At 39.0% G+C, this 17,080-nt stretch overlaps 1 protein-coding gene across 7 annotated transcripts in view; it reads left to right on the top strand.

The window, feature by feature from the left end:
* METTL4 (methyltransferase 4, N6-adenosine) overlaps nt 1–17,080 on the top strand; it is a 63,561-nt gene that overhangs the window by 27,728 nt on the left and 18,753 nt on the right. For 3 of the 7 annotated variants that reach the window (XM_074022756.1, XM_005587083.5, XM_074022757.1), the window contains one exon: nt 3,496–5,100. The exons of the other annotated variants lie outside the window; for them this stretch is intronic. In XM_074022756.1, the coding sequence (XP_073878857.1) occupies nt 3,496–3,641 (146 nt within the window). In that variant the 3' untranslated portion in view covers nt 3,642–5,100. Of the gene's footprint in view, nt 1–3,495; nt 5,101–17,080 lie in introns of those variants that run through there. 7 annotated transcript variants of the gene reach the window in all.

The following is a 17,080-nucleotide window of genomic DNA, read 5'->3' as shown; positions in this document are numbered from 1 at the left end:
GTGATACGAAATATTGTAATATTTTATTTTTGAGTTCATGTTACTGTATGTATATTTAGTATAGTTCACCTTTCTATATATTTCAGAAAGCATCTCTCAGATTTCTGCAGTATATTTTACCCTGAAATCATAACTCTAGGAGTTTGGGATGTTATATATTCTGTATATAATGCTTACAACTTTTACATTTAAATGTTCTTAAACTGTTTTATGCAAATTCATAAAATGAAATGTTTTCTCTTTGGTATCTAGAAACACCCCGATTTTTTTTTCTAAAGTTTAATTGGTTATTTCTGCTGCAAAATGTAGGAGACCACATTGGTAGCATATGGCATTTCAAAATGATACATTTGCATAAGTTTTGAAATTTTGTCCGATAGATTGAAAGATAAGCTATCAATAGCTATGGTTTACAACCTAACATTATAAAGTGATATTGTTTGAAGATTTAAGGTAGGAAAATCATGAAATGAAGTATTTAAATCAAAATTTTAGCTTTCATGTTTTACCTTAGAGGAATTTCCACTTCTTTTTACTGCTTTACACACTAACAGTTTCCATCTGAAGAGTGAAGTTTAGTTGACGGGATTATATGCACTGATGTTTGGGCCACTTCTCTCTTACTCCTGCCCCATGCTTTCAGAACAAAAAGGAAATGACTAGCTGTGCACGGATTGCATCCCCTCCATTGGTTAAAGTGTGTTTTACTAACTCCAGATGTTATGTAATTGTCGAAGTTTATGTGTCATACTCATGTTTAAATTTATACATTCACATTTATTTTTAAATTAATATTTAAAAACCGGAATAATACATTTTCATTAATTTGCCTTTATTTCTTCTACCTTATTTTGAAATAAAATAATTGTAGTTAACATTATAAAAACACAATATTCTGGTTTAACTAGAAAGGAGAAGAACCATGCAAAAATTTATTACATTGAGAAAATAGGGCCGGGCGCGGTGGCTCAAGCCTGTAATCCCAGCACTTTGGGAGGCCGAGACGGGCGGATCACGAGGTCAGGAGATCGAGACCATCCTGGTTAACACAGTGAAACCCCGTCTCTACTAAAAAATACAAAAAACTAGCCGGGCGAGGTGGCGGGCGCCTGTAGTCCCAACTACTTGGGAGGCTGAGGCAGGAGAATGGCGTGAACCCGGGAGGCGGAGCTTGCAGTGAGCTGAGATCCGGCCACTGCACTCCAGCCCGGGCGGCAGAGACTCCGCCTCAAAAAAAAAAAAAAAAAAAAAAAAAAAAAAAAGAGAAAATAGGATGGTAGTAAATGGGTTTAGGTTGTATATATTTTTCTACTCCATCCAAGTACCTGACCATCATTTTCTATTAGATTGTAAATGCTCATAAAACATGGATATTCTGCTTCTTTTGTTAAGTTTTTTTTTTGAGATGGAGTCTCGCTCTGTCGCCCAGGCTGGAGTACAGTGGCCGGATCTCAGCTTACTGCAAGCTCCGCCTCCTGGGTTCACGCCATTCCCCTGCCTCAGCCTCCCAAGTAGCTGGGACTACAGGCGCCCGCCACCTTGCCCGGCTAGTTTTTTGTATTTTTTAGTAGAGACGGGGTTTCACCATGTTAGCCAGGATGGTCTCGATCTCCTGACCTCGTGATCCGCCCGTCTCGGCCTCCCAAAGTGCTGGGATTACAGGCTTGAGCCACCACGCCCGGCCTTCTTTTGTTAAGTTTTATAAAACTGATTATAGTGGGTGCTCAAAAAAGGAAACATTTTTGACTGGCTGACTCCAGTTTACATTTTTAAAATAGTGTTGCTAACCTCTTCGTACCAAAAATCTGAACAAATGAAACAAAAACAAACAAAACCTTTCTTCATTGTAACCTTAGAGCACATTAAAAGGGAATTGAGGCTGGTAAGGCATTAAATTCATGGGAAGAAAATGGAAAAGTGATGTAGGGTTATTGTCCTCTAAGACTCTAGGGAAATCTTTCTCTTTCAAGGTTAGTAGCATTTAATTTATGTACTTATGAAAGGGTTAGAAGCCTTCATGCCAGCATCTCCTAGAACCCATGAAAGCCCAAATTTGAGTTCACTTGAATTATAGACAGTGAACCTTTTACTACTTCTTTGATTTTTGCTAAACAGGACCAGTACTTTCTGACAGATGAACAAGTGTTTTGCTGTGGGGAGCAACTAAAGAACATGATGAAACCTAAAATAATATATTCTCTTTTAAACCTTACCTATCTTTAGTATTCCTAAAGAACCCTTACCATTCCTAAAGGAAATTTGATAGATATCTTCCAAGCTCAATCTTACGTAGCAATTATGAACCATATTTTACCTTTTCTAGTGATTTTTCTTATCTGAATTTTATACCAAATTCGTATTAGGTGGTTAGCATAGCTAACCAGCAGCATGATCAAGATTACATTGATTTAAGTATTTGTCATCCAATTGAGTGAACATGTGCTTTTCAAAAGTTTCTGTGTCCTTCTTTTCTCTCTTAAGTGTAGACAACAGCTCCTTAGCCTACAGCTCTTTCCCCAAGAAAATACAATGTTCAGTAGTTATTAATACATTGAATAATACAAGGAATACTTAACTGTGGAAATACCATGATGAAATTTTAGGTAAAGAAGGATCTATAATTTGAAAATGAAGAAATGTTCTTAGTGCTACCAACTTATTGCTGAGGGGGCTAGTTATTTAAATGTTAGTTATTTGTTCTCAGTATTTCTGTTTATATCCAGCTCTTCATTTATTATTATTTTATTGAAATTTATGTTGCAGAGAGAGTTTTATTTTATCTTATTTTTTAAAAATGGGTTGTTTTTGAATTTTTGTAGAGCTCTTTTTCATGTATGGATTATATTTATTAAAAATAAATTGGCTGGGTGCGGTGGCTCCCGCCTGTAATCCTAGCACTTTAGGAGGCCGAGGTGAGTGGATTGCCTGAGCTCAGGAGTTCGAGACCAGCCTGGGGAACACGGTGAAACCCCATCTCTACTAAAATACAAAAAATTAGCCAAGAGTGGCGACGTGTGCCTGTAATCTCAGCTACTTGGGAGGCTGAGATAGGAGAATTGCTTGAACTGGGGAGGTGGAGGTTGCAGTGAGCTGAGATTGCACCATTGCACTCCAGCCTGGGTGACAGTGTGAGACTCTGTCTCAAAAAAATAAAAATTAAATAAATAAATAAAGTTAGTACTCAGGAGATATATCAGCAGTATTGGAAAACTGAAAAGTCACCTATGTAGGTGTTAAGGTCCTCATTTCTCATTGACAAATGAAAACCAGTAAATTAGGACTATGGAAGTTCCGATGATATTTTTCCCATTCTCAAGGGTACTTATTTTAAATAGCTAACTATAAATAGTAAAGCCTGTGATGAAATCCTTGAAATTAATTTGCTGTCTTTTAAGAACAAAATGAAACATTTCTCCCTTTCTACTCTTAACTGCTAAAAGGAAATGGATTCCTTCCTCAATAATAATTTTTGTGTTTTTTCTCTTTTTTAAACAGAGGTTTTAAAAGACTACATCAAGCCAGATGGGGAATATTTGGAATTGTTTGCTCGAAATTTACAGCCAGGTTGGACTAGTTGGGGCAATGAAGTTCTCAAATTTCAGCATGTGGATTATTTTATTGCTCTGGAGTCTGGAAGCTGACTATGATCTTGATTAAAGTAGTGGTTTCTTCATTGTTTCCTCACCACTTTTCCCTTCATTCTAACTCACTTTTAAAATTTTGTTACTAACCCATATTCTTAGAATATTAACAGGACTTGTTTTTTTCAGTAAGTGACCAGAAGTGACTAGCCTTCATGCAATTTTGAGATGAATTTTACTTGAGATGCACTAACATTCTATGTTATTCTAGACTATACAAATTAAGTGGTAAGCAGCTACAAAGATGGCAAGACCATGCTATTGAAAAAGTTCAGAAAACATACACCGTGGACCAGAGGTCATAATCCTATCTATGAATGTGTTTTGTGTGGCCCATGTAGTGTTGTAAAAAACATTTAGAACCATTATTCTAAAAAAATGGGGATATTTCACATTAAAGTTCAGATTTCTGCTTCTTTTTTAAACATCAGAGACTCTGGCTACACCGAGGCCTCTCTTCTTTCCTGGCATCAGTCTGCAGGACCTAGTGGTGGTGGCTCACTTGGAAGGAGCCCTGTGCTCTCCACTTTGCCACAGTACCACTGCCGCCGTACTGCTCACTTATGTCATCCACTTGGCCCTTGTATGACCTGAATTTGCAACCTCGGTATACTATTACATCCTGGAAAAAATATTCAAAGACCTGCCAAGTACTGCATTAGTATTCTGAGTTTATACAGCATTTTTGTAGGGTTTTCAATTGTATTCAAGGTCACTTTCTAAGCGCTTCTTGGTTTTGCTTTTCTAGAAGAAAATGAAAAGCTATTCCTTATAATAAACATGGCGGCAAGTAAACATTGTGATTGTGAAAAAAATATTATTTATAGATTTTCTACAAATTAATATTTGTCTACCAAGTAAAATATTTTGACTGAAATTATTCTTTGAAATGCATATTGATTCATGCGTATTTTAAAAAATTGAGGTATAATTTTCACAAAATTCTCCAATTTTCAGCGTCGAATTCAGTGAATTTTGAAAACAATATATATAATTGTGTGTCTGCCACAGTGATCGTAATACAGAACACTTTCTTCACCCTGAAAACGTCTCATTTTTTCTTTTGCAGTCAATCCCCTGCTCCTATCCTTGACCCCAGCAAACAGTGGTTTGCTTTCTATCATTAGTTCTGCTGTTTGAGAATTTCATATAAATGGAATCATCCTGCAATGTGTCATCTATTGTGCCTGACTTCTTTCACTTAGCATTTTGAGAAAAGCATTTATACTATTTACAGATTGTCGACAAATATTTATCCACTAAGTAAAATGTTAGACTGAAATGATTCTTTGACAAGCTTGCCAATTTTACTGATTTTGTCAAAGAAAAATATGTTATTTTTGAAGTTTGTTCATCCTTTGAGCGTTGAGTGTAGTATCAGAGGCTTAATTTTGTGTTTATGGAGCTATTCTAACTTGTTATTTAGAAGGAAAAAGGTATTAAACGTGAAGCAAACTTCTCACGATCTCATTTGAATTCTTTCCAGCTTCTTTTAGTATTTATAGATTTTATATACTTTGTGGGAACATTTTATCCTCACCAAGTTTTTGGACTTTCATTTTTGCGTCATAAATACTGGTACTGAAAGGAAAAAGAGAGAGTCTTAATTCAATAGTCTGTTATTCACGTTGCAAGAGCTATAGTTTTAGCTCTGCTCCAAAGCTGTAAAACCTTTGGACCTTGTTTTAACACCAGTTTAATTATTGGACTCCTTTTTAAACAAAGGATGAGTCTGCAAATTTTAACAATAACACACCTTGTGAGAACAAAAATGAAGGAGTATGAACATCAAACTTTGACTTCATTACTACAGTTGGTTTAGCCAGCTGACCTGTTGGACTTACATATTTTACAGCATTTTCATTCAGAGCTTCCTATATTATTTTTATAACTTGTAAGAATTTTGTGGGGGTTTTTTTCTATCACATTCTTTTCATAGGCTTAAAGTCTTTTAGGACTCTCGGTAATAATGCTTAGGCAAAGCGGTGCAGCTAACATTTGTTGAGTAGTATATGTTACTCTGTGCTATGCTTTTTACTTACTGCATTTAATCCTTGCATAACCCTGAGAGATAGATACAACCTTCATTTAATAGTTGAGAAAGCTGAAGCCCAGGGGACTATTTTGTCTGTAAACACACAACAAGTTTCGAAACTAGGATGCAGTTTCCTGACTCCATAGCCCATGCTGTATTTTATGTAAAAACATGGAAAACAGAGCAAATGACTAAGGATCTCTCAAGTGATAGGATTACACTCTAGCTTTCCCCATCGAGCTCTTTTGCCTTTATGTGCTTAACTGCTAATACCACTCAAGAAACTGGGGGAATTGTGCCTCATAACGTCATATCCTTGGAATTCTTGGCCTTTCTCTGACACTCTTTCACCCTTCTACATGAGATCCAGTAGAGTAAAATCACAACACAAAACACACAAAAGCACAACTACTCTTGGAAACAGATTCTCTTTAAAAAACTTGATCCTTTTTATCATTGGTCCTCCTTTCTTCCTTAGCCTTTATTTGTGTCCTCTAGTCAAAGTATGACCCAGTTTTTCTTTTCTCTTGGCCGCTGTAGACACAGGGTCTTTTTTGTACCTAAATCAGTACGTTCAGTGTGGCACAGTCAGTGTAATCTAAAGCCAACTTGTGTAGGTTTGAACCCAACTGACTTTTGACTTTGAGCAAGTTAATTAAATCTTTAGGCCTTGGTGTCCATTCATGCATATAGGCAATAATAATACTACCTCATAGAGTTATGAGGATTAAATGAGTTAATACATGCAAGGCACTTGTAATAGTGCTTGGAATATTTTAAGCACTCCAAAAATGTGACACTTTTTTTTTTTAATTTCAGGTCAAAAAGTTCTTATCACAGTCTGGACTGTCATTCAGGGAACACACTGGAAATTAAATGTTAATTCCATCCCTTTGCCCGAGCATATTAAACTGCCCATACAGTTTTTCTGTGTAAACATCCTTTTTTTCTTACTCTGTTTCTTGTTTGTAACCTGCACCTGATTTCATACATGAGGTAGCTGTGAAATCTCCTCTCCCATTGTGGTCCTGCCTGAGAAACAAATTAAAACAAGGGCCACATGTGGCTTTGGGCTTCGTGTTTTGATTGCCTCCTGCCATGCTGACTAAGCTGTGTGGCTACTCTACATTGCTCTTTGTTGAATTCCACAGGTGCTAAATAGGTCGCCTTTTAGCGACGATGTTTCTTCCATGTTCAGAGACTTTGGGGCCCATGCCACATAAATTTGGTTCAAAATAGATGTGTTACGCTTTGCTGCAGGTGTTAGGAAGTTGATCTTTATGTGCCACCCAGGGAATTTTCCAGTTGATAAGGCACAGACCAAGTAAAGAAGGCCTATTTCTGCAGATGGTCTGAAAGGCACCAATGGGATAGGTTTCTTCTCTTGAATGCCAACCTTTGAGAGGCCAACATCACCATGGGCTAGTGGCCTTAAGCCTAGTCCATGACACTGGGGATATAGGTCTGGATCTAGATCTGGGTATAGCTTTAGTTCTGCCTTTGCTCTGTCCTTGCAGGAGGCTCTCTTTACCTTGTCCTGTTCTAGTCCTCTAAATACTATGATGCAAACTCATTCTCACAAGAGAATCATTGGCTCCCAAATCTTACCGTCTCAGACTTACTACCCAAGAGACACATATCTGTTGAGCATTTTTATGTATTCAGCTTCAGGCAGATGCTGGCTTTTCTCCTGATATGATTGAGAGGATTATAATCACTTCAGAGGACCTTCCCTTCCCTGAAGATGCTGTCCGATTTACCTCATTTGATTCATGTCTTGCACCATTGGCCTACCATACCTTGGTAAGCACCACAGCACTGTTGGCACTGTTCTGTGGTTATTAGAGTTCTTTTGCTTCAATTGTTTCACTTTATCTTCCAAACAATCTTACAAAGGTATAGGTATAATGAGGGAATAGGTTCGTAGAGGCTACTCATAAGGTTAATAACCAAGACTTGAATTCTATTCTGGTTCCTAAACTAAGGGACTTTTTGTTGCATCATGTTTGCTAATGAACTTCAGATTTTTTTTTTTTTTTTTTTTGAGACGGAGTCTCGCTCTGTCGCCCAGGCTGGACTGCAGTGGCTGGATCTCAGCTCACTGCAAGCTCCGCCTCCCGGGTTTACGCCATTCTCCTGCCTCAGCCTCCCGAGTAGCTGGGACTACAGGCGCCCGCAATCTCGCCTGGCTAGTTTTTTTTTTTTTTGTATTTTTTAGTAGAGACGGGGTTTCACCGTGTTAGCCAGGATGGTCTCGATCTCCTGACCTCGTGATCCGCCCGTCTTGGCCTCCCAAAGTGCTGGGATTACAGGCTTGAGCCACCGTGCCCGGCCTGAACTTCAGATCTTAATAGTAGGTCCATCAACTACTAATCAGAGGTTCATTGTATGGCCTGGGGCAAATGTAGAATGGTTCATATGTAATCACCCAAACATACCTTTCTCAATATACCACATCATCATTCTTGTGTTATTAACATAGTATTTTTTGTTGGAGATTTTAGTGACATTGGTTGAACTGACAGCCTCAGTCAACTCAGAATCACTCAGAATCTGACATAACCCTTTGACATAAGCCATAAGCATTTTAACCATGCCATTGTATTTTAACAGCTCAATCAGATGAGCCATTTTAAGCTCACATTTTAAGGAAGCTCTTCTGCAAAATATTCCACTGGATTTGAGGCTGTATGGGTAGTTAGAAAAGGGAATATGTAACGCAAGTACAAGTGCAGATAATTTATGGTGATCTGATACCAGTGTTTGGATATATGGGCCAACTCATAACTCCAGACGGGATCTTGATTAAATTCACAGCTCTATTGACCAGTCTGCACCAGGTTGAAAGTAAGTCAGAACTACCATGATAACTTCACAACCAACTTTTTCCCCCTAAATATTCCTAGGGGGTTAACCTAGACCTCCTGGGACTTCTGTGAACTTGACTGGGACCTCTTAGATTTTTCAGTATCCATCCAAGTCCCTGGAGCCATATACAAACACATTGATACCTAGTAGTGGAGAGCATCAGGGAAACTAATTTATTTTCTCAGATGAAATGTTGGCCTGGTTGTCAGGTAGCTGACAATGGGAAACTTTTGGACGATGGGTTAGGCAAACAGAGTGGTTGCAGTATTAAAACTGTTTTTAGTCAATATCATTAAAGAAAAACATGGTTCCCCACCTGCTTTTAAATTGCTTCTCCCAACACTGTCCACATGTACCCTGAATGTTAATCAGACTGGACTATATGCTGTTACCTGATTGAGGCCTCTGCTTTTGCTCATGGTACTTTCTCTGCCAGGAAAAAACTAGCTAGACTTTAAGATCAGCTAGATCTACATGTTGAGTCTTGATGTATTTAGCTTCTGAGTGACTTTCAGCAATTAAACTATATTATCTTGAACTTCCTTTTTCTAAGGAATAAGAAGGCTAATCTTTGGGCCTTATAGAATTATTTTGAGGATGAAATGAAATAACTGAACGTGATTAGCATAGGACCTAATAACCTAGCAGGTATTCCGTATTTGCTCATTTGAAAAAAAATTACAGTCTTCCTGGCAACACCTCTAATTTCATGACCCACTTAAAAAAAAACCCTTATTTTGGACTAGTTTTAGGCTTATGGAAAATATGCAAAAGTACCAAAGCATTTCTAAATTATTTTTCACCTCTGTAACCTCTGTGAAACCTCCTATTTTATAGTCAGAGGTAATTATTATCGAAGTGAGCATTTTGCATGCTTCTTTTAGAACACGTAGAACAAATTTGTATCTATATCATTGATATCTATATCTATACCTCTCTCTTCATTTCCCTCTCCTCCCTCCTCTCCCCCCTTCTTCCCTCCCTCCCTCCCTTGCTCCATCCCTCCCTTCTTTCTTTCTTCCCTTTTTCCTCCCTTAATAAATTATTGGAGGTAGGACTAATTATTATTTTTTCTTTATTCCAACAAAGAGTAGCAGAATATGCACCCCAAAATGTGCCACTTTGGTGTGAGGATTATTTTGAACTAAAGGCAATTGAGAAGAAGTAGATATAAGAAAATCTCTCTGTCCCCCCACCACCCATTTGCCTAAAAGCAAGACAAAAATTGACAAGGGTGTCCCTTCCCTCTCTACAAGGAAGGACAAATGTTAATCACCAGACTGTAGACCCTTAGCCCAGAGACAGCACAGAGGAATCTCTATGATAAACTTTACTAACTAGCTGGTTATTTTTACAATTTTCCTTTTTTAAATTGACAGATAACATTGTACATTTTTATCCTTTTGCCATAAAAATGATAACTATATGAGGTACTGCATTTTTTAAAATTAGCTAGATTTAACCATTCTGCCTTTACCATTAGTTTCCCATTTATTTGCCTTTCAAGTTTCCTGCCTTGTGAGTCTCAAGGTCCTTTTCCTTTGTCTTTTCACTTGTCTAAAAATGTATTATTCTTTGTTGAAGATGCTGATATGGTTTGGCTCTGTGTCCTCATCCAAATCTCACCTTGAATTGTAAACCCCATAATCCCCATAGGTCAAGGGTGGGACCAGGTGGAGGTAATTGAATCATGAGGGTGGTATCTCCCGTGCTGTTCTCATGATAATGAGCGAGTCTCATGCGATCTGATGGTTTTATAAGCCTGGCATTTCCCCTGCTTGTACTCATTCTCTCTCCTGCTGCCCTGTGAAGAGGTGCTGTCCACCATGATTGTACTGAGAGGCCTCCCCAGCCATGTGGAACTATGAGTCAATTAAACCTCTTTTCTTTATAAATTTCCCAGTCTCAGGTATTTCTTCCTAGCAGTGTGAGAATGGGCTAATACAGATGCTGTATAAGCCAGGGTTCTAAGCCACCTCTTTGAGGATTACTAATTCCCTGGGTATCTCCCATGTATATGATATATACATGTTAATAAGCTTCTGTTTGTTTTTTGTCTTTCGTTACGGGGTCCCAGCCAAGAACTTAGAAAGTTTGAGGGAAAATTACATTTTCCTGCCCTACACCAACATACCTGGAACTGCCAATATTTAATCAATGAATGAACTGATTCTTGGCCTTCAAGTATCTTAGAATTTAATTGAATATACAAGGTTCCTGTAAGAAACAAGTAACAAGCCATGGAATACAGTCAAACACTAAGAGTTGTGAAACAGATGGAAAGCGATGCAGAAGTTTAGAGAAGCAGATCACTTAGAGATTGTTAAGCAGTATGAGAAAAGGAGAGTGGGAACTGTGTCCTGATTAAATTTTCGTTTATTTCCTAACTGTAGGTAGTAGCCATATTGTTGTTACTAGACAGTAGGCAGCTAAAATATGCTGGTTCAGAAAAGTTACAAAGGAAGAATTTTGTTCTGTAAAAAATTTGTTTCCTGGCTGGGCATGGTGGCTCACGCCTGTAATCCCAGCACTTTGGGAGGCCGAGGTGGGTGGATCACCTGAGGTCAGGAGTTCGAGACCAGCCCGGCCAACATGGCGAAACCCTGTCTCTACTAAAAAAAATACAAAAATTAGCTGGGCATGGTGGTGCGTGCCTGTAATCCCAGCTACTAGGGGGGCTGAGGCAGGAGGATTGCTTGAATCTGGGAGGCGGAGGTTGCAGCGAGCAGAGACTGTGCCACTGCACTCCAGTCTGGGTAACAGAGCGAGACTCCAACTCAAAAAAAAAAAATCGTTTGCTGGAAATTTAGAAGGTATTAATGCATACAGTTTATTTTGTCAATATAACAGAACTAGGGATGAAATTAAGTGAGGATTTTTTTTTAACCTGCTTGTCTGCATTCTCCACTTTTTGAATGAAACTGATATTTGGGTTTCTTCTCTACAGTCATCTAGGAGGCTTATTTTTTATTATTTTTACAGAGGTATAATTGATATATAAGAAGTTGCACATATTTAAAATGTACAGTTCACTGAGTTTTTACTTAGGTGTATACCTTGTGAAACCACCATCACAAACAAAATAAACATCACCACTCAAAATTTTCTGATGATCTTTTATAATCCACCTCTCCCTAATTGCCCTTCCCCATCCCATCTCTAGGAAATTACTGATCTGCTTTCTGTACTAGAGTTTTGTGCATTTTCTAGGATTTTACATAGATGAAATTATATGGCATGCACTGTTTTTTGGGGCCTAACTTACAATTAGCATAATTATTTTGAGATCTTCTGTTTCATGTATCAGTAATTCATCCCTCTTTATTGCTGAGTACTATTCAATTATATGGATGTGTCACATTTAATCTATTCATGTAGTACTCTTCTACTGCTGATATAACAAGTTACCACAATCATAATGGCTTAAAACAGCACCCATTAGTAGCTCACAGTTTTTAGGTCAGAAGTCCTGGGCAGTCTGGGCTGAGTTTTACTTCTTAGGATCTCACAAGGCCAAAGGTAAGGCATTGGGTGGGCTGGGCTCTTAAGTGGAGGCTCTGGGGAAGAATCTGTTTTCATGCTCATTCACATTGATAGCAGAATTCAGTTCTGTGTGGTCGCAGGACTGAGGTGCCCAGTTCCTTCTGGCTGTTGACTGGGAGTCACTCTCAGCTCCTAGAGGCTGCTGTCCAGTCCTTGCCCGTGGTGCTCTCCATCATCACAGCCTCAATAGCACTACTCGAGTCCTTATCCTTTGAATTTCTCTGACTTCCCCTTATGTAACAATCTAGAGAAAACTCTCTACTTTTAGAGTTTTGTGATTAGATTGGGCCCACCTGAATAATCGCTCTTTTCTAATATAATGTAACATAATCACAGGAGTGATATTTCATCATATTTACAGGTTCCAAACACATTTATCAGGGAGAGGATTATACAAACATGAAGGACACTGGGAGCCATTCTTAGAATTTTACCTACCACTGCCTCATGTCTGGCTGCCAGTAATCCATGTTCATCTCACACATGCAATACATTCAGTTTTCCCAAGGTTCTCAAGGGTATCATTCCTGCCATTACAGCATCAGTTCAAAATTCAGAATCTCATCAGCTCAAAAGTCCCAAATATCATCATCTAAATCACCTAAGTTAGGTGAGAACAGAGGGTTCTGGTGTAATCCATTAAGTATAGCTCCTGGGAAAAATTCCTCTCCATTTGCAAGTGGTACCTGCCCCCAACATTCCTAAAATAACAATAGTAGGATAGGCATAGGATAAAAATTACAGCCATACCAATTAAAAAAGAGAAAATGGATGAAAAAAGCCTCACTGGTTTGAAGCAATTTTTAAATCCAGCCAGGTAACTCCAGGCAGAATTCCTTGATTAGATTTCAAGGCCTGGCAATAATCCATGACTCTTAGTTCTGCCCTTTGGTCTCTTGGCTTTATCTTTTGAACTCTTGGTTCAACCCTCTGGATGTTTGGTTCCATCCTCTGAGATATCCTTCCTTTTCTATGAAAGACAGCACGTGCTTGCATCTGAGTTCTTTTTTCAACCTGCTTCCTGTATGTAGAGTTTTGGGGATCTGACAGCCTTCTTTTCGTCTTGTACTTTCTGTCCCTTTTAGGCCAAGTTTTCTGCTGTTCTGCAATTCTCAAGGACCTTGTGGATCTTGCTTGGAATTCATTGGGATTCACATAATCAGACTAGAGCCGAATCCACAGATCTTTTCAAGATAATCCCTCTGTTCTTTGGGCTTCTGCTGAGATGGCTGAGGGCCAGTGCTCTTAAATTTCCTATAGGTGCTCTGTATTGATTGAGCAGATTTATTAGGAACACTTTTAATCTCTTGGAAGGATATTCTGTGTGGCTGAACACTCTGACCCTTTGGTTTTCCAAGGTGTCAGCGAAGGGTTGTACAGTCACATGGGGGACGGAGGCTGGCTCTGTCGCCCAGGCTGGAGTGCAGTGGCGCGATCTCGGCTCACTGCAAGCTCCGCCTCCCGGGTTCAGGCCATTGTCCTGCCTCAGACTCCTGAGTAGCTGGGACTACAGGCGCTCGCCACCGCGCCCAGCTAATTTTTTGTATTATTATTTTTAGTAGAGACGGGATTTCACCATGTTAGCCAGCATGGTCTCCATCTCCCAACGTCGTGACCCGCCCGCCTCGGCCTCCCACAGTGCTGGGATCACAGGCGTGAACCACCGTGCCCGACCCATTCACAGAATAAATATTTTAATTTCAATGAAGTCCAATTCATAAATTTTTCCTTTTATTGATTATATTTTTGGTGTTAAGTCTAAGAACTCTTTGCCCATCCCTAGGTCATGAATATTTTCTCCTATTTTATAAAAACGTTTCATGTTTTGTATTTAAGTCCATAATAATTTTGATTTTTTTTGTATGAGGTGTGAGGTTTAAGTCTAGGTTTTCTTGTTTTTGTTTGTTTGTTTTGAGATGGAGTTTCGCTCTTGTAGCCCAGGCTGGAGTGCAATGGCACAATCTCAGCTCACCACAACCTCCACCTCCCAGGTTCAAGCGATTCTCCTGCCTCAACTTCCCGAGTAGCTGGATTACAGGCATGCACCACCATGCCTGGCTAATTTTGTGTTTTTAGTAGAGATGAGGTTTCTCCATGTTGGTAAGGCTGGTCTCGAACTCCCGAACTCAGGTGATCCGCCTGCCTTGGCCACCCAAAGTGCTGGGATTACAGGTGTGAGCCACCGTGCCCAGCCTCATTTTCTTGTTTTCTATGAGTCCTTTAGCTCTTGCATTTTGTCGTCACTTCGTTCTTTCTCATTTGCCATACCATCTCAATGACCTTTTCCTTTTTTGAGTGCCTTAGATTGATGGAAACTTTAAAGACAGTATATTCTAAATTGAAGAAAACCTTTTAAATTGAAAAATTGGAGCAGACGTATGAGCATAGGGAACTTCAGTGCTGAAAATGAGATTCTGATTCACCTGAGTGGATTAGCTTTGCTTTTGCATTATCTGCAATGACATGTAAATTAATAATTTTACATTGATATGAGAATTGAAATTGATTGTCTTGAGGCCAAAATATTGATGATAGATTAAAAAAAATTCCTGTGTTTCAGTCTTCAACTTGATTAAGATCACCAGGATTATTGATTATACGCCTATATATTTGAAGGCTATTCTTTCTTTTTTTTTTTTTTTTAGTTTTTTATATTTATTTTAGTTTTTTAAGTTCTGGGGTACATGTGCAGGATGTCCAGGTTTGTCACATAGGTAAACATGTGCCATGGTGGTTTGCTGTACCTATTAACCCATCACCTAGGTATGAAGCCCAGCATGCATTAGCTCTTTTCCCTAATTCTCTCCCCCTGCATTCCCTCCCATAGCAGGTCCCAGTGTGTGTTGTTCCCCTCCCTGTGTCCATGTGTTTTCATTGTTCAGCTCCCACTTATAAGTGAGAACATGTGGTGTTTGTTTTTCTGTTCCTGCACTGGTTTGCTGAAGATAATGGCTTCCAGTGAGGGCTTTTCTTTGGAATTTACTGATAAGCAGTTCTTGACTGAGTTTGGGAGGTCTTTAACGCAAGTTAAGGATAATGACAATGACAAAGTCAGTACTATCAGCTGTCATGTGTCACACACTGATTAAGAACTTTTATTCAGGAAATAATTTAATCTTTGTAACATTTGTGAAGCAATGTTGTTAGCCTGCTTTACAGAGGTAACAAGAAATTAAATGACCTGCCCAAGGCCACAGTTGAGATTTTGGTTAAATTTCAAGCATAAATTTAAATCTCTTTTAAAATTCATTGAGACTTATTTTATCACCCAGCATATGGTTTATTTTGGTGAATATTTCATATGTATTTAGAAAAATAGTATTCTGCTGCTGTTAGTTGGAATGTTCTGTAAACGTCTAATAGGTAAAATTGGTTTTTACCTATTAGTAATGGTGTCCAAATCGGCTTTATGGGACATTAAAAAGATTTTGGGAGATGGAAAGCCAGAAGAGGCTACAATTAAGTTATTGACTCGATTGTGTCAGCTGAGGAGTAACAGGGCAAACACAGTTGTTGCATGCCTTATTTTGGGAGATTAATTCGGTAGTGTTTGCTGCGTTATACTGTGTAACAGTAAACCACTTCAAAATCTCAGTGGTTTACATTAACATGATTTATTTCTCACTCTATATGTTTGTAGTTGCAGGTTGGCTGGCATGGTTCTGCTTCAGATCACAGGTCAGATTCAGACACTATGTACATCTTCTCATTCAGTGTCTCAGGCCAGAGGAACAGCCTTGAATAGGACATGACTTTCTCATGGCAGAAGGCACGGGAGTAAGAGCCCAGCTGAACTCATACTTACCCCTTCCTCCCTCCTGGAGAAAAGAAGCTTGATCTAGAATGAAATCCTCAGGTCCATATATCCAGACCATGGGGTGGAGCCTGGCATAAAGGGGAAAGTTTCAGGGGGAAGTATGAAGAAGCTAAAAGTGCTTTTCTTCACATGTTACTTTTTGGGGGTGGCCATTTACTTTTGGATCTCTTCCTTTCTCTTTATCCTTCTCTTTCTTTCTGTTCCCCTCTTGTCTCTTCTCTCCAATGGCTGGAAAGAAGGGCCCAGGGGTACCTCTTTCACTTGGGAGGGTGCCTAGGAAAGCCCAGCAGGCAATATGGCAGGGCCCAGAGGACACATGGACAGTCCAGCCCAAGCCTAACTCTAGACAAAGTGATCTTTGCATTACACTTGATCTGTCCAAGCTTACAACAGATGAGGTTCTAAAACTCACTCTTGGACCTATGATGGAGGTGGGCAGTCCATGGAGGAATCAGGGCCTTGAGACTCTGTCAACCTTTCCATATGTTAAGACTGAGAAATATACTATATTTGGCATTATATCACACTAGGATTTTAAACATATTGATAGGACAGATGGTTTATTGTCTCTGAGGACACATGTTCTATTGTAAGCTTGGTACTCTAAAAGCTTTTAATTTCAGAAAATATGTTTGCTCTCTTGAAATTTCTGAAAGTTATTATGTAAAAGAACATAGAGAAAAAACTCTCAAAGTCAAGCATTTTGATTATGCTTATACACAACATGTCTCAAGGTTGTTCTATTCTGTTACACACAATGGGATAGCTGAGCTCATGCAGTTTTCAGCCTCCTCCCTGACTCTTCCCTTTTGGATCTTTAGCTCCTAGCACCTTGCTTTATGCATGGTAGGAGCTTGAGAAAGATGTGTTTCATGCTGGATTGGAAATGTTTGTATTAAAGTTGAAGGTTAATGTAGGGAAGGGAGGTTTTTGATGGAGTGAGTGGAAATTTTCGTTGCCAGACATAATGCATTAGTGTGTTTGTAAAGTTGTGCAGTTTACAAAGGACTGCTACATGCAGTATCTTATTTGTCCTCACAACTCTGTGGGGCAGACATTATTTACATTATTATACATCCCTCTTTTACAAATGAGGCCCGGAGAGGTTAAGTGACTTGTCTACCGTTTTACCCACAGTGACAGGTCTCAAACCCTCTTCTCCTTTCTCCCAAATGG

This window comes from Macaca fascicularis, chromosome 18, assembly GCF_037993035.2.
Source record: "Macaca fascicularis isolate 582-1 chromosome 18, T2T-MFA8v1.1".
Classification (NCBI taxonomy): domain Eukaryota; kingdom Metazoa; phylum Chordata; class Mammalia; order Primates; family Cercopithecidae; genus Macaca; species Macaca fascicularis.
Note: the sequence above shows the minus strand (reverse complement) of the source record. Positions and strands in the feature narration are given on the sequence as shown.